Raw genomic sequence first — 23,093 nt, 5'->3', positions numbered from 1 at the left:
ATCTCCATTCTTAGTTGCATAAGCTCAGTCTTTTAGGTTTGTATTCAGACAGCATAATAACTTCACACTGTACTTTTTATTGACTTAAATGATTATTGGGGGGGATGTGAGTCTGCAAGATTTAAGGATAACCAGTGGTGTACCACAAACATCAGTCCTTGGTTCACTATTATTCAATCTGTACACTAATAACACACAGCTATTTGCTGATGATGCAAAGATAGACAGAGTAATCAGGAATGAATGTGGCTAATATGCATTACTTGTAAATAATTTGAATAGGCTGGAATTGTGGACATTGGAAAATGGATGTCAGTTTAGTGCAATAGATATCCAGTGTCATATTATATTGGTGGGATTATGCTAGAAGAAACAGATCATGCTAGAGATCTTGGAATGTTAATTGACAGAAAGCTGAAGTTCAAGGACCATGTAGCAAAGATTACAAATACAACTCAAAAGATAATTGCAATGCTGAACTGAACTTTAGCATATAAAGATAAGTATGTTTCATAACAAGGCCTTGATAAGACCTCACTTGGACTATTGCGTGCTGTGGTCTAGTCTGATTTCTGTTGTGATTCTTATACAATAGAGAGAGAGAGTGCAAAGGAGAGTGTTAAAATGATATCAGAATTGTTGAATACTGATTATGAAGACAGACTGAGAATTTGTAGACTGCAGACACTAGCATATAGGAGAAAGAGGGGGTGATATGATTGAGACATACAAACTTTGAATTTCAGTTGATGGAATTTTTCATTTTATGGAAGGTTGGGAAAAGACGAGGGCATCCTTGGAAGCTGAGAATGAATGCTGCCAAGAAAGATGTAGATTTTTCTCTCATAGAGTAGCGCATGATTGGAATGGATTGCCATTGGATGTTGTGTGTGCAAGCAATGTGAACGAATTTAAGAACGAGCATGATAGCTGGTGTGTGTGTGTGTGCGTGCGTGCGTGCGTGCGTGTGTAGAATGTGGCCTTCTCTGATGAGTCCCTGACTCATCGGAGAAGGAGGTCTCTGTTAATAATAACAAAATGAATTAATTAGCTGGAATTCTAATTCAAGGAAGATATCATCCTTGAATAACAGAAGGTTAGTAAGGTACTATTATGAAATGATACTTCCTAACCTCTACTGATTTATTGTTTGTTTTATGGGATTTTATAAGATATGTCGCTTTCTGATATATGTGCAAACTATTAGTTCAACGACATCATTATTCATTTTCACTTTACAGCACAGCTAAAAATCAGAGTTAGTCAAAAGTTTTGATTCATCCAGTCTACATTTGTTTCATATTTAGGCAATACATTCTTTTGAACACATGCTCCTGGTGATAACAACTAAAATAAAAAAATGCCCTGTAGTGTTGAGAACTCAATGCTACAGGGCATAGGATATACCGGGGCATAGGACTGACCACCTAATCATGTGAACGGTTTGAGGTCTGATGATTAATAAATCCTCAACACCGCAAGGTAAAAGAGGGTATAAAGAAGATGAGATGAGATGAGATGAGATGAGATATGGTTATTCATATAAGTTTCATTTCAAAGGTACTGATAAGAAGCACAAAAAAAGCTTACAAACAAATGCAAAATCTTGAATATAAATTGTACTGAATATAAATACAATAAATATTATAATAATATATATCTGTATTACAATTTTTTTTTTTTTCGATGGGGGGCCGTGAAATATCTTAATTTTTCCAAAGATGGCCTTTACATCCATAAGTTTGGGAAGCACTGGCCTAGAGTGTAGCAAGTCCTTATAAAGAGGCAGCATGCCTTCCTTATTTTTTTTATGTCACTGCCACTATCAGTATTATCCTGTTTTGTTCTCAAGATCTGTAACCTAATTCGTTTATTGGAGCAAAATCCCATCAATAGCATGCCTTCCAGAATTTCTTTAACACAAAAATGCATAATTTTTCATCTGACAGACAGCACTGTACTGGCATCTGTTATGTCTATAATGCCAGTCTATCGCAGATCCTCTTGTAGGCTCCATATCAAAAAAGTACTAACACTGGGTGTAAATCCAGTGCTAGTACTTTTCAGTTTTTAGTTATGTAATGATTCATATTTATGCCTATTTACTGAAATTAACCCAGATGAAGCCACTATATGGTTTCACCACGTATAGCATATGTGGTAAAACTAGTAGGTTTAATTAAATAACTATGACATATAAAAAAACTCAGCCATAGGATCCTTAGGGGTCTCATGTCAGTCCCAAGCCTGGATAAAGGAGGAGGTTCGGTCAGATGAGTGTCAATGCTCAGACTGTAAATAAAAAACACGATTGTTATCTGATGCCTATACAATCAACAGTTAAAACATGTTGGCTTAGACATCACCCAGATGAACAAGGTCCACGATACCCAATCGAGCGATTGGGGTTGGATCAAAAAGTGGGATACCGAAAGGAAACTGACAGAACTATTATCAGTAGGAACATGGAATTTACAGACATAATGGATGTCAGGAAAACTAGAATTACTTCGCAAGGAAATGAAGAGATATTGGTGTGGTATACTAGGACTGGCAGAGATGCGATAGACATCATCAGGAGAGATAAATGGATGCGAAGTCATATGGTCAGGCATTGCACCAAGCACAGAGTAGGAGTTGGTTTCCTTCTTAACAAAAAAAGCTAGAAAGGCACTGTTAGGCTACAAATCAGTCTCAGCAAGATTTTACTCTAGCAAGAATTCAAGCAAAACCATTTTAATATATATCAATACTCCAGATATATGCACTCACATCTGACAGCACAGATGAGGATATTTACTTATTTTAAAAAAATCTTACAGAGACAATAGAAACAATACCAAAGCAAGATGTACTAATTATTGAAGGAGATTGAATAGAAAATGATGGTTGGGAAAGCATCATGGAAAAATATGGTTTTGGAGAAAGAAATGAAAGAGGTGAAAAAATGTTAGAATTTGGATGAGATCAAATGATGGGAAAACCAAGGACATGATTGGCATGCTTACGATTAAAAGAAGATGGATAACATCAGTACAACAGTGTCGAACTTTTCAAGGAGCAGATATAGATTCGGATCATAGTTTAGTGATTGCAAACATCAAATTGAAATTAAAAAGAAAATATAAATCTCCATCATTAGTAACAAAGAGATACAGCAAGAATAAGTGAAGCAGAAATAGGAAGAAGGCACACAACAGTGTTAAAAGAGAAACTTAAAAGTGTGGACAAAGAAAAAAATTCGAATCTAAGAGTGAAAGGAGTAATGAAGATGATAGAAGATGTAGTTGAAGATAAGAAGGGATACATCAGAACAAACAGAGAAGCAATATAGAATAAAGTGTAATGGGGTGAAGAAAGCAGTCAGAATGGATAAGATGAAATGGTTAGAAGCCCAATGCAGTAATACAGAACAGCACTGTGGAGAGAAAGAACTAGGGAGGTGTACAAAATGATCAGAACCATTAATAAAAGGTGGCAACCATAACAGATCACAATTAAAGATGATAAAGGCAAATTGATGAATAAAGATAAAATTTTACAGCGGTGGACAAGTTACTGTAGTAAGTTATATGAAGAAAAACTAGATTTAGATGGAGTTGGGAAACTGATTGAAGAATTGAAGCAGATATCACCACCAGGCAATGAGTATGACATGGACATTTTAAGAGGACAGATAGAAAAAAAGCAATAGAATGGTTAAAACACAAGAGTCCTGGTAATGATAACATCACTGAAGAAATTATTAAATATGGTAGCAAAAGTATGGTTATAGAAATGCACCAACTATGTAATATGGCATGGAAGGAAGGGAAAATGCCAGAGGAATGGTTGAAATTGATATCAGTGACATTATATAAGAAAGGAAATAAGCTAGAATGTAAAAATTATAGAACAATTGCTTTGACAAGTCAGCTTGGTAAGGTGATTATCATGATACTGACAGAAAGATTGAAAACACAATTGAAAGCATACCTTGCAGACAGGCAAGCAGGATTTAGGAAAAATAGAAGTACAATTCAACAAATTTTGACAATGTGGTTAATAGCAGAGAAAGCTAGAAGAAAAAACAAACACACACACACACACACACACACACACACACACACACACACACACACATCATATATATATATATATATATATATATATATATATGTTAAAGATACCAAGCTATTTTAAACCTGGTTTTACTCCATTTCCCAAGTAAGCAAACAGACAAACAAGTCAAGTTTGCACCTGCAAGTGTTGCAAGTCTAGCTGACCCTGCACGTAGTGCAAGACCAAGGCAACTCATCGTAAAAGGAGAATAAGCTCTGATCACTAATCTTAATATTTACCCATAATGCAAAGCACATCTCCTGGAGGAGATGTATGATGCTTTGTATTAAAGGCAAGGGGCCACTACCCAGACCGGTTTCGACCTTTATTGAGGTCTCGCAAGTATATATATATATATATATATATATATATATATATATATATATATATACTTGCTTTGTTGATTTCAGAAGGCATTTGACAGTATTGACCAGAAACTGACATTAGCAGTGCTAGAATGTTATGGAATTGACATAAAACTAATAGCTATATTAAAAGATGTTTATAAGAATGCAGTTGCAGCAGTTAGAACAGGTGATGATTTGGTACTAGACAGGGGGACTTAGGTCCCCCTGTCTAGTACCACTAAGCATTTTCATCTAATTTGGAAATTTAGAAAGAACAATGGATAAAATGAAGGAATATCAATATATGGGATGAGAATTAACAATCTGAGATTTGCAGATGACATTGTTAATTTTGAAGAAGACACAAGAGAACTACAAAAAAAAAACATTGAAACTGTTAAATGAGGAAGGGAAGAGATTTGTTATGAACTTGGAAAAAACAAAGACAATAGCATTTGGTGAGAAGAACATGAAACAAAAGATACAAGTGGATGGAATTTATATAGAAAATGTAGAACAATTCACATATTTGGGAAGTAAAATGACATATGATTTGGACTCTAAAAAAGAAATAAAGATCAGGATTGCAAAGAGAAGAACAAATCTGAAGGCCATGGATAATATCTGGAAAAGTAAAGCAATCGGCCTGCAAACGAAACTAAGAGTACTTAGAAGCATGCATCTTTAGTGGCATACTGTATGGATCTGAAATGTGGGTAATAAATAAGGAATCAAGAAAAAGAATTTTGGCATTCAAAATAACTTGTTGCAGGAAGCTTCTAAGAATAGAATGGGTACAGAAAATCACAAATGAAGAGCTGTATCGAAAGATACAACCAAAGGAGAATCTAATGTAGAAGATTATACAATGGAAGCTGCAATTATTTGGACACATCTGCAGAATGCGTGAGGACCGGAAGATAAAGACTTTCATGTTTGGTATTATGGATGGTGTAAACAGAAGAGGTAGACCATACAGAGAATGGATACACAACATAAAGGACTGGTGTGGAATGGATTTACAGAAACTGCAACACTGCATACTGGACAAAGAAAGGTGGAAGAAGATAGTCAAGGAGGCATTGGATACCAACAGGCAGTGAGCCCATCGTTCATGATGATGACCTATAAATCCAGTGTTAGTTATTTTTGTTACATTAGTTTTTGGCTGAAAAAATCGACATCCCTTATGACACTATTTCAGATGTCCACATCCATTAGGTGACTGGTATAAATAATAATTTAATGATCAACACACACACACATGCACGCACATCAAGCTAAGACACAACTACTTTCAGAAAAGCAACTAAAGACAATTTGAGAAACATAAGCAAATATAGTACTTCAAAATATGAATTTATTTACCTTGTAATTGTGCTTCCACTAGAAGTTGATTTTAAGCTATCAAATCTTTTAAGTTTACTCAACTTCTTATTAATTCTCTCTAATTCATCTATTCTGTTCTCTAAATTATCTGTAACCTTACATAATTCCTTGACTGCTCCAACATTTTCCATAAATATGCGTTCCTGAAAATAGTATTCCTTCTGTTATTACTGAAGATCTTGGTTCACATAAATTATTTCACAAAAGAATAAAAATATTTTTACATTTTTTCAGAGAGTGTATTCCCAATAGCATTATTTATAGGACAATGCTAAACCTGACACTTCATCCAAATAAATTCTTATTTTATTATTTATTGCAAAATAACTAATACAGGAAGCCTCAACATTAAGGCAATTATTGCATTTAACAAGAAAGTGAATGAATGAATGAAGGACCGTTAAAAAATAAATAAAATAATAATAAAAAAAGTGAGAGTATTAAAAGGTTGCAAATTTGAGACTGTCATAACAGTGCGTTAAAGTTGCGAGTGAATGTAGCAGCAGGTGTGAGCTGTGCTTAAAAAAGTGTTTTAATTAGTGTATAGTGGGGCTTTTTTATCACAAATTGCGGTGCATTTTTTCAGTTTGGATACAAGTGTTCTGCAGTAGTGTTCATGTTGGAAGTTTTGTTGTTTATATTGTGTTATGCTACTTATTTGTTCTTACTGCTTCTGAAAATGGCATCCATCCATAAAGAAATGCACGTCAGCAGCATAGAAAGCTTCGGTATGAAGATCAAACTCTGCCTTGGATTTTTTGCAGTGGATGAGTTGCAAATATTGCTATATGTATATACCGAAAAATGTGAAAGATTTGTGGACTGTTTGGGTAAACAAAAAAGAAGGAAAGCATTAACATATGTGAAAAAGGTCTTGATAAATTACGGTAATTAGAAATGGGCGCACGAGTTGGGTCCACTGTAGAGAGCTTAGGCAAGAGTTAGTGAAAATGAAAAGTGAAATGAAACATCTGTAAGAGGATATTAAACATCTAAAGAAGAGATTGGCTGATGAGAATGAGAAAGTTAGTATTATGAGGAGAGAGTCAAAGGATAGTCATATAACATCGTATGGGGAACTCGATCATTACAGGAGTGATGACTAATAAAATATACAAAACATGCTTTTTTGGTGGAACAATGAAACAAATAACTGAGGCATTGCAGAAAATAAAAGACAGGGCATCAAAATTAGTGGTAGTAATGGGCACAAATGACAGTTGTGGGGAAAAAAAATATCGACAGAGACGTTGTTGAAAAAGTCATTAGTGTGTTGCCCAGATATGACAATGGTGAACTGATGAAGGAAAGCAGAGATAATGAATAGCAAGATGGCTGAGTTGTGTGTGGCAAAGGAAGTTCAATTTGTAAATCTATGAAATAAATTTGAAGGAAAGTTGGAATGGTTTAAAGTTGATGGATTGCATTTGAATGTGGTGTTTGATGTTAGGGCACTTAGAAAGCTACTGTTTTCTGAGAAGGCACAGAGTCAAGAAGTTGATGTAGTAAATGATCAGAATCTACTTGGGAAACAGGACAGCACAACTAAATGGATTGTATGACAAAAATAAGATGGATATATGAAATTTAAGATATGGTTGCAGTAATACAAATAAAGTTGAATTAACAGGCTAGTATATCTGATAGGATGCAGTTAGAAGCCAGGGAATGCAGAGAATAATGATTGTGAAATGTTTAGGCAAATTGGTTAGCATGTATAAAGAAGGAGATCCTGATGGCAAAACTTTAATTACAGGACTATAGAATGGAAGGAGAGATAGTGCATGGGAACAAGGAGAGCAAGTTTGTTGATTTTCTAAGAGATAAATATTTCAAGCAGTATGTGACTGAAGCAACTCAAGAGGCTTTAGTGTTTCGGATTTGGTGATAACTTCAAAAGATTACTTGTTAATGAGGTGTTGACACTGCCGCCGGTTGGTAAGAGTAATCACAAGGCACTTGTTTGAGAAATAGTGAAACAAGAAAAGGGTACAGCCAAAAATGGGTACACGTGGAAGTATGAAGCAGGTGATTATAGGAAGCTCAGTAGTCAACTAGTATCAATACGTTGGCTAGATGAGCAATGCAGAAAAGATGTTGACAGTGCAAGGAAATTCACAAGGCAGTATCAGACACAAGCAATTTATAACTGCATACCAAGGGTTCAGCGAGTAAACAGAGTAGGAGTGAAATGGACAAACAGCGAAATCAAGCAAGTTCTGTTGGAAAAGAAAATACTATAGAGGAGGTACAGGATAGTTTGTGGTGAGTGGATCCATGAAGAGTATAAATTGCAGGCTAGGAAATTGATGAGCATGGTAATGAAAGAAAAGTAACAATATGAGAGCAGATTGGCTGGTCAGGTCAAGGTTAACTCAAGAGAATTTTTCTGCTACATGGCAAGCAAGAGAAAGAATAATTATGGCCGGTTGACACTGGTGGATAGTCATGGCAGCAGAGTGACCACTACAAAGAATATATTGGAATTATTGAATGAGCACTTTATCAGTGTATACCATACTGGTGTAAATGATGATTTAAGTATAGAGAAGGGAGGCAAGTTTAGGAGAATTGGAAATCAAAGAATCAGTGTTGATTGGGTTACATGTTAATAATGCTGTGGGAAAGAATGACATATCACCAGTTATTCTTAATTAAATTTTATTTAATGAAAGTATTGCAGCATGCAGGATTTCCTAAGGAGTGGAAAGGAGGCAAAATAGTACCACTCAACAACTCAACAAGCATGGCTCTACGACAGAAGTTTCCAATTATAGACTAGTCTATATAACTGCAGTTGTTGTCAAGATGATGGAGAGATTGGTTAGGAATAGAATACAGGACTGGGTTGATGGATGTGGCATTCTTTATAATGGTAGGCATGGATTTATAAAGGGTCCATCCTGTTTTAGCAATTTACCTGCATTTTATGATAGGGTAACGAGTATGTTAGATAAGGGAGAATCATATACGGTGATATTCTCGGATGTTTCAAAAGCATTTGATAGATTAACTCATGATAAGTTAGTGTACAGAAGATGGAAATAGATAGTATATTGGTTAGATGGATCAGAGATTTGTTCTCTGAATGATGCAAGCTAGTTGTGTATGATAGAGCAGTGTCTCAAAAAAGGAGGGTAACCAGTGGCATACCCCAGGCTTCTGTTCTCAGGCCACTGCTATTTAACTTGTTTGTAAATGATATATCATGTTGATTGACTGGAGATCTTCAGTTGTATGCTGATGATGCAAAGTTGAGGAGAAGTATAAGTAGCACTGCCGATGTTAATTTCCTTCAGGAAGATTTGAATAGACTTTTGACCTGGACAAAGGAGTGGGGGTTGTAGTTTTAATATTAATAAGTGCAAGGTGTTGCATTGTAGAAATACAAGGCTTTCTACTATATTGACAATGCCATATTTCAGCATATGAGATTCAAGATTTGGGAGTGATGGTTGGCAGTAGACAGGTTTGGAGAGCATACTGCAAGCGTCGTAAAAACTGTACATTGCAGCACTGCTATGATACGAAGTACTCTAACATGTAGGGATAAGGAAGTGGTTGTGCTACTGTATGAAGTAGCACAACCACTTCAGTTGTAACAGTTGTAAAATTATGGTCAGACCATAATTTTACAACTGTGCTCAGATTTGGTTACCTGGTTTTCAGTGTGATGTGGAAACATTGGAGAGGGTCCACAGATGAGTGACTAAGACAATATCAGTACATGGAATGCATGGTAATGAAAGATTACCATGGAGAGAGATTGAAGAAATGTGGATTGCAGAGTTTGGTAGATAAGAGGAAAAGAGGTGATATGATAGACATTTAAGTTAGTGAGGGGATTCTATCAGATTAATCTGGAGGGGATTATAAAAAGAGTAGAAGGCAAAAGAGGAAAACCAGGGGCCATCCCTGGAAGTTATGTGAGAGTGTGAAGAGGGATGTGAGGAGCAGATTTTTTACATGGAGAATTGTCAGCGAATGGAATGCATTAGTGCAATGTGTTGTTAATGCAAGAAGTGTTAAGGATTTTAAGATTCGTTATGAAAAATATATTGTCAGCCAAATGAACCTCCCTTGATGAGTCTGCTGACCCCATGGAGAGTGCAATAATAATAATAATAATCAAGCAAAGAATAAATAAAACTTAGAATGTCAGAGTTTGGTAGATAGGTGGAAAAGAGGTGATATGATAGAGATATTTAAGTTTACATTGTTATTTCCTGTTATAATGTTCCATCTATTCCTTTATGTATTAGACTCAATGGCCTATTTACAAGCAAATAGCTTTCAATCTAATTTGGATGCTGATAGGGCAGTTAATCCTATCTCCATTGTCTACTGTCCTGTTCATAGTTTACTAGTTTGTCTGTTTAGGAGGATGCAAAATCCTTAAATCTCCATATGAGACCAGGTAATTCACCTTCATTTAAAAAGCCTTATGAAGATTCTCATATTTTAAATGGGATTCAAATCTAGGTCTTTCCAATAATATAGTACCTATATTTTGAAATGCTGGATATAATGTATGTATTGGAAAGACCTAGGTTTGAATCCCATCCCACTCTAAATTAAGTGCCAAATGGTTATAAAGAAAATTGTTTTAATAATTCATACTTATCTTCAATACCTTGATAATTCTAAATCTCAAAAAATAAACCAGTCCATCTGAAGAAGTGGCCTTTGTGTGATTGAGATTTGCTATAAGTTACTAGCCATTTGACATAAGAAATTGTATGCTGAATGTTGAGGCTTCTAACGTCTCAGGCTTACAAATCTCAAGAAATTCAGCTGCTTTACTCTACCAAAAATCTGGGAGACCATCATCACAAGACCTTCAACTAGCTTCCAGCATCACGCCCATAGAATGTCCCAGTTAGAACTATAGAATTCTGACATATATACTCAGTCTGTGTTTGCTTTCTTACTAATGTGCCTGCATGAACATGCTCAGTATTTGTCCAATGATGATACCTAGGTGACACGAGCAAAATAATTTATCAACCATATAATTTAAGTTAGTATTCATTATCTGTGGCCTATTTACTGTATTATTATCTGTAGATGCATGTATATTCCAATAAACATTAACATGAGTTAATTCCTTCGAGTTTTTATGGACCTCACTTTAAATGTGAATCAATGCATTCTAAGGCCTAAAGGAAGAGAAGAGGGACCTTGGTCCATCTCTTTTATTTTCACACATGTTCGCATCAGGCTATGTTTCACACATGTCATGCATATGCTAGTAGTTCACTTTATCTTAATAACATGTTCTGCTTCAGACAGAAAGGCATATTTGTACATATTCAGCAATACAATCAGGCTGGTCTGGTTAGCCAAGTGGTTAGTGTAACCACTCCCCAACTAACAGATTGCAAGTTCAAATGCTGCTGCAGGCATGGATGTTTGTGATTGTCTTCAGGCACGAGATGAATATATTGCTCAGTGTGAGACCACTGTCCTGTTTACTGGAGACCTGAAGTAGCACTTTGAAAAAAAAGTTCCATGTTTGGTCTGTAGAGTAGGGTTTCCAGAGTATGTAAAAATAAATAAAAATATTTAAAAAAATCTATCTATCTATCTATATATATATATAATTAATAAAAATGAAAAAAAATCCTTAGCACACTCACAGTATGAATGTATTATTGATTTACTAAAGATCTTTCATAGCAGGAACAACACAAAATATATGTGCGTGTGTGACCGAAAATTTCAAATTTTTGTTTTGGTAGAATTTTCCTGTAAAACTAATATTTGTGAACTGTCTTCATGGTATAGAAAATATCTCAAAAGTAATGTTTATTTATTTTGAGTTTATATATAACGTTTGCTTTTAAAAATATTATCATCATCATCATACATATTAAGGATTTAGTCCTAGCATGGCCTGTTCCAGCCTTAGAAGTCATTGTTGAATCGTTTAAGAGGACGTCCTGGTTTTCTTTTTCCTAATGGCTTGTACTTTAAGGCTTGTTTTGGTAATCTTCCTGTTTTCATTCTTTGAATGTGTTCCATCCATTTATGTTTATATTTTTTAATTTTTTCCATTACTGGTTCTTGGTTTAATTCTTTCATAATATCTTCGTTTCTTTTGTGATCAAATAGGGTATACTTTGCAGTTTTTCTCATAAACTTCATTTCTGCTGTTGTTAATCTTTGTTTGTCTTTTTGTTTTATTGTCCAGATTTCGCTTTCATAAATTAAGACTGGTAAGGCTAATGTATTGAATACTTTTAGCCTGGTTTGTTTTTGAACTAGGTTTGGTTTAAATATAGAGTTAATTACACCTGTTATTTTAAAATATTTTGCAATTTTTACGTTTATATCTTTTTCATTTTCATATGTGATCATACATCCTAGGTAGTTAAATGAATTCACCTGTTCTAAGATCTTGTTATCTATTACTATTTTAGTTCTTGCTGGATCTTGTCCTTTAAAGGCCATAGTTTTTGATTTTTCCGTTGATATTATCATACCATAATCTTTGGATATCTCATTTAGATTTAAAATAGCTTTCTGTAAGTTATCTTCAGAATTTGTAATTATTACTTGGTCGTCTGCAAAGAGGAGAGTGTTTAAGTTAACCGTAGGTAAAAGTTGAATTCCTTGATGTAAATTTTTACTCCATTTTATTATTATTTCATTTCTTCTTCTGGTTCCCATCTGCCATACGGCCACGGGAGGGTAGCTATATGCTACCATTCTAGGGAGAGATGATTATGAGCAAGGTGGTTTCCCATTGCCTTCCTTGCTGATTATTTCATTTAAGTAGATATTAAAAAGAGTTGCTGAGAGGGGACATCCCTGTCAGACCCCTTGGTTTATCTCTCTTGTATATGATAGCTCATGATTTAATCTTATTTGTATTTGATTTAAAATTTGATTAAAAATATTATGCATGACATAAATGGGTTGGTTTCTGTGCCAAGTGAAGTATATCATTATTAGCAGTATTATATAACATTTGCTTTTAAAAATATTATGCATGACATAAATGGGTTAGTTTCTGTGTATAGAGCCTCCATAGCTCCGTCAGCATAGACAAAGCCCTTTGGTTGGAAAGACCTGGGTTCGATTCCTGTTGATGACATGAGGAACCTTTATCTGGTCTCTTTCAACTATAGGTGAGTTAGCTGGTCTCATACAGAGGTAGAGGGTTTTTTCTCCAGGACACTTAGGTTTTTCATCCCTCAGAACAGGCAAACTGGCCCCATGAATACACACTGTTACAATCTAAAATGCATCCCTCCCCAAGCTGCAGGCTAGTTGGGGGTTGTACTAACAAAGTCGTATCTAATTCAACACACAGATCCTGCATTGGAAGCAGGATAAACATGCAGAGGAGGAGGAAGGAGTATTATATGGGTATCTCCATTGAGTCAGGTGACTCACTGTGGGAGACCCACATTAATCTTTATACACAAAATACCTATCATATCTCTCCTTAAACTCATTCACTATTAGGGCACTCATAACTAATTCTGGCAATCTATTCTGCTCATTCACCACTTACAAGCAAAAACCATAGCCTGTCTACACACCCTTTACTAATTACACTCCTACACAACTTCCAGGGGTGACCTCTAGATCTTTTCTCTATAATGTTCTATCTTTTATGCTCATCAACTAAACATGCAACCCACACTCTGTCAATCTATCCTCATTAGGAGCCATTCCATAGATCTGTTACCAGCTTGGTTGCTCATCTCTACTCTCCAACTCCTGATTCCCAAAAAACTCCATGTGACCAAATCTGTGCATAGTAGTCAAGATGTAACCATATAAATCATATATTATCCATCTTTATAAGGCCTTATAAAGATGGATAATTCCCTCCCCATCTCTACTTGTGAATGTGTTCTTCAACATCTACATAATTCTCTGAGCTATTTTGCCAAATTTTGAAATATGCCCTCTGAATTTTAACTCTCTATCTACCATTACCCTCAAATCCCTAGACTCATCAATATCTTACAACCCAGTAGTAAGACTTATACGTTGGTTAGACATAACTGGTAATTAATTTACGGAATTGACAACGCATATAAAGTAAATAAATTAAAGATAACTTTAATGAATCACTTCTATATTTCGGCAATGTCACATTGCCATCTTCGGGAACATAAAAATATGGTATGTGCACTAAGGAACTAACAAAGCAAATGAGAAAGAAAATAAGAACTAATTTTGTTCCTAAAGTCCTAATGGTGCCCTCTTGCAGGCTAATTTGGTAGTCTTGGCAGTTGGGCTGAAGTTCTCAAAATGAAAGTCTCCCAAATTTGGGGCAGTTTCATGCACCCAAATTTGTTGAGGTTAGGAATGTTTTTTAGAGCTGCTGAAGATTCTTTGAATAGTCTTTCGTATTTAAACTTGCTGCAATGGATTATTTTTGTCTTCTTCTAACGAATTTTATGGTGGGTATCTAAGGCATGGTCTGCCAGTCCAGAGCGGCTGTACTGGTGAAAACGGATGTAGTCTTGGTGTTCTGAAATCCTGATATTTGTTGTTCTGCCTGTTTGGCCAAAGTAGGACAATTTGCAGCTGCAAGGGACCTGGTATACACCAGGTAGGTCTAGGGGAAGTGGTTGGTCTTTGGTAGAGCGGATAAGGGATGCCAACTTTTTATATGGTCTGTAACAGGAAGTAAGGTCATATTTTTTGAGGATATTAGTTATTTTTTCAGAGGTGCCCTGGATGTAGGGGATAGTGATAGACTTGGTGTAGTCTTTATTGTGGAGGGGGGGGGGGGTTGTGGTTTACAGGTTTTAGTATTTTTTGGATTTTTTTGGGGTTGTAGCCATTGGCTAAGAAAGTGTTGAGGATGTGGTTTAGTTCCATAGTCAGGGCCTTGTCATCTGAGCAGATTAATTTTGCCCTGTTATATAGTGTTTTTATCACCCCATATTGTTGTGAGGGGGGGTGGTGGGATTTCTGGTGAATGTATCTGCCAGTGTGGGTGGGTTTTCTGTAAACAGAGAAAACCAAAGATCCATCAAGCTGGCAGGTGATTAAAGTGTCTAGGAAGGGGAGGGTGTTGTTTTCCTCTTTTTCTAAGGTGAAATGGACTCTGGGATGTTGGTTGTTTAAGTGTGTTAGGAAGGAGTGGAGTGTATCTGAGCCATGTGGCCAAATAGCAAACACATCATCCACATAACGAAGCCAAATAGTGGGTTTTTGTGGGGCGGAGTTTAAGGCTTTCTCTTCAAATGTCTCCATAAAGAAATTGGCCAAGGGTGGGGAAAGTGGTGAACCCATGGCTGTCCCCTCTATCTGTTTGTAGAACTTTCCTTGCCAAACGAAATAGCCTGAGTTCATTGTGAACTGAAATAGGGCTGAGATATCGGGAGGAAACTTGGCTTGGATGAGCTCAAAGGTTTCTTTGAGTGGGACATTAGTGAATAGGGAGGAGACGTCAAAACTGACCATTATGTCAGTGTGTTGGAGTGTGAGGTTTTCTATACTGGCTTTAAAGTGGGCCGAGTTTTTTATGTGTGATGGTGTGTTGCCAGTGTAGTGTGTGAGCGTTTTGGCTAAATGTTTGGCTAATTTATATGTGGGGGAATCAATGAAATCCACTATGGGACGTAATGGCACATTTTGTTTATGTATTTTTGGGAGTCCATATAATCGGGGGGGTCTAGAGTTATAAGGTTTAAGTTTGTTGGTGACTTCCACAGGCCAAGAAGTGACTTTCTTAAGGAGACTGTGGATAGTTCTAATCTGAGAGTTGGTCGGATTATATTCAATGGGGAGGTAAGTAGTACGGTCTCGTATTAAAGAATTTAGCTTACCTTTGTAGTTTTTTTGGTTAAGTACCACAGTGGCGCTTCCCTTATCAGCTTTGGTGATTACTATTTTTTTGTTGTTTTTTAATTCTTGTAGGGCTGTATATTCGTTTTTTGGTAAGTTGGATTTTGGAGGTTTGGCTTTAGTGAGAACACCGACTACATCCAGTCTCACGTTGTTGGCGATGTGGTTAGGCAGGTTGCGAATTCCACGCTCTATTTGGATCATGATTTCTTCAGCAGGTATCCTTTTAGGAGCTAGGGCGAAATTGTGACCACATGAAAGTACGGTGAGTGCTTCAGGCTTTAAAACTGCCGACGAGAGGTTGACTACTGGGTTAAGTGGTGGCTGGGGTACAGAAGTAGAAGTCTTTGTCAGGTTTTCGTATTTTTTCACGTGCCGACTACGTATTTTTTCGAATTCCTTTCTTGCCGATGTGCATGAAATGTCATGAAGTATCGACCATAGATCAAGGCCGAGTGTGTTAGAAAGCTCTTCCTCTAGCGCCCGTACGGTTTTGTTTTCGTCGGCAAGGAGAACGCGGGTCGCGGTAATTTGTTCTCTTAACAGGGCGAAGCTAGTGCGGTTGTAAATACGTAGAGCTTTCTCGGAAGTGAAACGGTGCTTTAGTTTGACACAGTTGGGGTTCACTTTGTTATCCCGGCAGCGTTTTAGGAACGTCAGACGATTTATTTGCCTCGATATTTTCAACCTCAATTTGCCGTATTGACGGGCCTTTTGTGCGATTGCATCTCCGTGGATGATCATGATTCTAGTAGTAAGACTTATACGTTGGTTAGACATAACTGGTAATTAATTTACGGAATTGACAACGCATATAAAGTAAATAAATTAAAGATAACTTTAATGAATCACTTCTATATTTCGGCAATGTCACATTGCCATCTTTTGGAACATAAAGATATGGTATGTGCACTAAGGAACTAACAAAGTAAATGAGGAAGAAAATAAGAACTAATTTTGTTCCTAAAGTCCTAATGGTGCCTTCTTGCGGGCTAATTTGGTAGTCTTGGCAGTTGGGCTGAAGTTCTCAAAATGAAAGTCTCCCAAATTTGGGGCAGTTTCATGCACCCAAATTTGTTGAGGTTAGGAATGTTTTTTAGAGCTGCTGAAGATTCTTTGAATAGTCTTTCGTATTTAAACTTGCTGCGATGGATTATTTTTGTCTTCTTCCAACGAATTTTATGGTGGGTATCTAAGGCATGGTCTGCCAGTCCAGAGCGGCTGTACTGGTGAAAACAGTATGGTGAAAACGCCACTGTGGTACTTAACCAAAAAGACTACAAAGGTAAGCTAAATTCTTTAATACGAGACCGTACTACTTACCTCCCCATTGAATATAATCCGACCAACTCTCAGATTAGAACTATCCACAGTCTCCTTAAGAAAGTCACTTCTTGGCCTGTGGAAGTCACCAACAAACTTAAACCTTATAACTCTAGACCCCCCCAATTATATGGACTCCCAAAAATACATAAACAAAATGTGCCATTACGTCCCATAGTGGATGGCATTGATTCCCCCACATATAAATTAGCCAAACATTTAGCCAAAACGCTCACACACTACACTGGCAACACACCATCACACATAAAAAACTCGGCCCACTTTAAAGCCAGTATAGAAAACCTCACACTCCAACACACTGACATAATGGTCAGTTTTGACGTCTCCTCCCTATTCACTAATGTCCCACTCAAAGAAACCTTTGAGCTCATCCAAGCCAAGTTTCCTCCTGATATCTCAGCCCTATTTCAGTTCACAATGAACTCAGGCTATTTCGTTTGGCAAGGAAAGTTCTACAAACAGATAGAGGGGACAGCCATGGGTTCACCACTTTCCCCACCCTTGGCCAATTTCTTTATGGAGACATTTGAAGAGAAAGCCTTAAACTCCGCCCCACAAAAACCCACTATTTGGCTTCGTTATGTGGATGATGTGTTTGCTATTTGGCCACATGGCTCAGATACACTCCACTCCTTCCTAACACACTTAAACAACCAACATCCCAGAGTCCATTTCACCTTAGAAAAAGAGGAAAACAACACCCTCCCCTTCCTAGACACTTTAATCACCCGCCAGCTTGATGGATCTTTGGTTTTCTCTGTTTACAGAAAACCCACCCACACTGGCAGATACATTCACCAGAAATCCCCCCCCCTCACAACAATATGGGGTGATAAAAACACTATATAACAGGGCAAAATTAATCTGCTCAGATGACAAGGCCCTGACTATGGAACTAAACCACATCCTCAACACTTTCTTAGCCAATGGCTACAACCCCAAAAAAATCCAAAAAATACTAAAACCTGTAAACCACAACCCCCCTCCCCCCGTCCACAATAAAGACTACACCAAGTCTATCACTATCCCCTACATCCAGGGCACCTCTGAAAAAATAACTAATATCCTCAAAAAATATGACCTTACTTCCTGTTACAGACCATATAAAAAGTTGGCATCCCTTATCCGCTCTACCAAAGACCAACCACTTCCCGTAGACCTACCTGGTGTATACCAGGTCCCTTGCAGCTGCAAATTGTCCTACTTTGGCCAAACAGGCAGAACAACAAATATCAGGATTTCAGAACACCAAGACTACATCCGTTTTCACCAGTACAGCCGCTCTGGACTGGCAGACCATGCCTTAGATACCCACCATAAAATTCGTTGGAAGAAGACAAAAATAATCCATCGCAGCAAGTTTAAATACGAAAGACTATTCAAAGAATCTTCAGCAGCTCTAAAAAACATTCCTAACCTCAACAAATTTGGGTGCATGAAACTGCCCCAAATTTGGGAGACTTTCATTTTGAGAACTTCAGCCCAACTGCCAAGACTACGAAATTAGCCTGCAAGAGGGCACCATTAGGACTTTAGGAACAAAATTAGTTCTTATTTTCTTCCTAATTTGCTTTGTTAGTTCCTTAGTGCACATACCATATCTTTATGTTCCCGAAGATGGCAATGTGACATTGCCGAAATATAGAAGTGATTCATTAAAGTTATCTTTAATTTATTTACTTTATATGCGTTGTCAATTCCGTAAATTAATTACCAGTTACAACCCAGTGCCATCAATATGATACACAGGATGTAATCCTTTCATCTCAAAGTGCATACATAGCCTTACATACTGTGATATTACATGGACAGCCATTATCCTTTGTGCACAATGCAGATTTATTTAAATCATGAGATGCAAAATGTGAGTAGAATTTCAAATGAGAGGAGCAAATGAGATGTCATGCCATGGCAGGTAGTGATATAAGCTAGGTGGAATGAAAGCAAGAACAGAGGTGACAGAATGCAAGCCGGTGAAAGCAGTGTGAAAAAGTTGATGGAAAGAAAACAAACAAACAAACAAACAACAAAAAAAAAAAAAACAGTATATAGCAAGATGTTAAAAATTTGAGGCTTTGACAAGTGATCCACAAATCACACAAGAATCTGAGAAACTAGAAAAGTCTTGCCAAATAGCAGGAAAGTTAACAAATGAAATAAAACATGAAGGAAGAGGAGGAAAGGTTTAAGAAAGCAGAATGGACGAATAAGGATATGGTGATATATGCCAATTTCATGATCTAAATGAATGAGAAACAAAAACATGTTCCCTGTGAGAGAAGAAATGTGACTTGACTGAAGCAATATTGCTGTTGTTGTCATGTGGGGGTTTCCCCAATTTTCCTCATGTGTCCCTTAGGACAGATTGAGCCCTCCAATGATGGATTTTAAGTATGTATTTTTGACTGTAGATCTGTGTGTGCTTGTGTTCATGGCCTGGTTTGCCTATTCTGAAGGATGAAAAAAACCCTCTACCTCCATATGAGACTGGCTAACTCACACTAACTCATCTTTAGTCGAAAGAAACCAGATAAAGGTTCCTCACATCATGAACAGGAATCGAACCCAGATTTTTCTGACCAAAGGGCTTTGTCTATACCAACTGAGCTATGGAGGCTGCAATATATTAGCAAATAGATGGAGTGAATAATATGATTATGTTGGATTAAATAAATGATTTGAAAGGAGATAAGTATGATAGAAGAATTATATAAAATTCAATAACTCATTTAGTGAAGCAAATAAGAATAGCATAATAATCAAAATTGTAAGTCACTGCCATAAAATAACAGGAGGGTAAGATAGTGCAGCTGCATAAGGGTGGTAGCAGACTGGAAGTGTCAAATTACAGACCAGTTTGAATTTCGTCAGTAGCTGTTAAGATTTTGGAGATATCGGTGAGGGATCATTTGCAGCATTGGGCAGATGAGGATAATGTTATCTGCGAGAGTCACCATCGATTTGTTAAAGGATACTCTGGTTTTAGTAATCTGACTGCCTTTTATATTAAAGTGGCAAGAGCGGTTGATGAGGAAAAGGCATATTATGCCTTTTTTTTTTTTTTTTTTTTTTTTTTACAAAGGCATTTGACAGGGTACCATGATAAGCTGATATTTCCGTTGTAGCATATGGGTTTGGATGTCAGGTTAGTGAACTGGATTCAGGATTGGTTGTTTTAAATGTATCAGAGAGTTGGGTATGAGAGAGAAGTATCAAGGAAGCAGAGGATTACAAGTGGGATCCAACAGGGCTCAGTACTGGGACCTAAATTGTTTAACCTTTATATCAATAACATTGTCAATGGATTGCAGAGGGTAATTCAGTTGCTTGCAGATGATACAAAGATGGGAAGGTTTATTAGTAATAGTGCAGATATGGCAGCCCTAAAAGAGGATTTGAATAAACTGGACAGATAGGTAAATGAATGGCAATTAAATGAAGTGCTCTCATCACTGTATCAGTTTAATTCAGCTAAATATCAAGTCTTGAAGTTTGGGATATGTCGATGGGAGGCTGCATATTCTGTTGGAGGAAGTTGGGGAGACAAGGGATCTGGGGGTAATGAGTGATAATAACTTGATCAGGGAACATATTGCAAAAGGTGGTAAAGGTAACCCAGAGGAGTGCTGCAATACTGAGAAGGGCACTGACCAATAGAGATGAAGGAACTGTCATTCCATTGCATAAAGCCATGATCAGACTACATCCTGACTATTGTGCTCAAATTTGGTCCCCAGAATATGAAGGAGATAAATTAACCTTGGAAAGAGTGCAGAGGCAGATAACAAAGATGATATCAGGGCTGTATAATGTTGTTATGAGGAGAGACTAAAGGAATGTGGATTGCAAAGTTTAGTAGATAGAAGAAGGAGAAGTGATATGATTGAGACATTTAAACTGTTGAGAGGTAGTTACAGGATTGACACTAGGGAGTTCTTTCGTTTGGTGGAACAGGGGGAAGGAGCAAGGACAAGGGCTGTCCCCTGGAAGTTGTGAAAGGAAGTTATGTGCAAGAGGGCGAGGAGTAATTTCTTTGCATGGATGGTGGATGAACCATGGTATGCACTGTCTGATACAGTGATGAGAGCACAAACGGTGAATGAGTTTAAGGAGAGGTATGACAGACTATGTTTTCTGGGGTTGACTTCCCACAGTGAGTCATGTGATTCCATGGAGGTCCTGAATAATAATAGTAATAAAAGTATAACAGGAATGGGTTGAGGCAAAGAATTCTGCTTGAGAATAATTCAGTTAGGATATCTGTAAGAGAAATACATGGTATGTTGGCGATTTTTGATTTCAACTGTTGAAATGAGTTTGGGTTTGGTTTTCATGTAGCTACTAGTTTGAGTATAGGTTGCTGCATGAATGCATGGCTGTTTGCATTAAATTAAGAGGTTGAAACTATGAGTTTAATAATACAGAGAGTGAAAAAGAGAACAACATTAAGGATGTCCCCAAGAAAGATGAGGCCAGTTCTGTCAAGAAAGAAAAGTGAAAACTGGAAATATGATGGAAGAGCAGGTTGAGAAATCAACCACCACTTCAGAAATGAAATGATTAAGTTTCAAAGATTACCGAAACGCTCATCAGCCTGTTGGTTGGCTTTCAAGCATATAGACTAATGGCAAAAGCATAAAAAATAAAGGTGAATTATTGCTAATGATTGCAGGACAGTTAAATTCAAGTATATGTCTCCAAATGGTGGTGGTGATATTATGAGTAAAGCAAACAAAGCATTTAAAGATTTTCAATGTGAAATAGACATTAGCAGAACAAATAACAAAGTGTCTCTTCAGAGGATCACCTGAAAATGATGGTGAACTGCACAGACAGATAAATCTTATAGATAAAAGAAGAACTATCATTAGGCAATGATAGCTCTTCTTTTATCTATAAGATTTATCTATATCAAATAAAAGAAGATATTTCAAGTAGAGTTATGCAGATAAACTTCAAAATGACGAAATGGACAATGGAACTTATCTCTGCCTATGTTCCTACAGAAAGTTCTCCTAAGGAAAAAGTGTAAAAAACATTTTTGAGTCTTTAGAACAAGCAGCTGACATAAATAAAATGGAAAAAGTGGCAAGATCTCCTTGGCAGAGATCTAAACAGCACAGTAGCAAATGAATCCTTCCAACCATACAGAAAAGTGTTCAGAAAATTTGGAGAAAAGGGCAAGACTAATAATAATAATAATGGTAAGGACTTGCTGGATTTCTGCTCAGGATACACATTAATCATTACTAACACCATGTTCTGACATAAAGATGTGAACAAGTTCACATAGACAGAAGATGCAAGAAATAAGAAAAGCCTCATTGACTATGTCATTGTTGATAGTGATGCCTTCATGCTAATTCATAATACAAGAGTAGTATACAGAGAATTTGAAATTGAAAGTGATCATCACTTAGTTTTAATTAAGATAAAAATGAATATCACACTGAAAATCAAAATATGTAAAAGAAAGTTGAGTAGCTTTTACAGGTGAACTGTGGGCTCCACTATAAAACATTATTCAAGAAAAAATTAAACAGTTTGAAAACCAAATCTTGGAGTCTCAATGGCAAATTCTGAATAAAATATTCTTTGATTCAGCTAGGGAGGCATATGGTGAAGTTGTCCACAAGGAGACAGAAAAATAAGGAAACCATTCTCCACTTCCAAAGAAGGAGTCCTAGAAAAGAAGAAAGCACACCAAAAGCTCCCAAAAAATAAGTCCTAAAAGATTACAGCAAAAAATGTAATAGAGCTATGTGTAACAGTAGCTTAACAAAGCCATGGGAAGAAGACTTTGTTAAGAATATAGAAAATAAATATCAAGAAGGCGGCAAAATGTTCTATAGAGGCTACTAAAACAAAGTGTACAAACAGAGTTTCAAAAGAGTGCTGTAAAAGAAATCAAAGATGACATGAAAACTGAAGATAGGGTATTCTCAATGTCTGGAGTAATTTCTTTGAAGGACTGTTAAACAAAACAAGCAGTGACAGAATAGTAAAAGAAAATCATCATTAGACTTAATGGAATGAATACAGCAACAAAAAACAAGTTTAATGTTTAATGGATCCTATATTTTGTCTCAGTCA

At 36.7% G+C, this 23,093-nt stretch overlaps 1 protein-coding gene across 4 annotated transcripts in view; it reads right to left on the bottom strand.

Annotated features, from left to right (window-relative positions):
- LOC150092685 (uncharacterized) overlaps window positions 1-23,093 on the bottom strand; it is a 491,968-nt gene that overhangs the window by 94,532 nt on the left and 374,343 nt on the right. For all 4 annotated transcript variants that reach the window (XM_090414354.1, XM_090414355.1, XM_090414357.1 and 1 more), the window contains exon 15: window positions 5,817-5,980. In XM_090414354.1, coding sequence (XP_090270480.1) covers window positions 5,817-5,980 — 164 coding nt within the window. The remainder of the gene's footprint in view (window positions 1-5,816; window positions 5,981-23,093) is intronic.

Source organism: Typopeltis vanoorti, chromosome 25 (genome assembly GCF_054136105.1).
Source record: "Typopeltis vanoorti isolate ZY-2024b chromosome 25, IOZ_Tvanoo_1.0, whole genome shotgun sequence".
Lineage (NCBI taxonomy): Eukaryota > Metazoa > Arthropoda > Arachnida > Uropygi > Thelyphonidae > Typopeltis > Typopeltis vanoorti.
The sequence above is the reverse complement of the archived record's forward strand: the minus strand, read 5'-3'. Positions and strand labels throughout refer to the sequence as shown.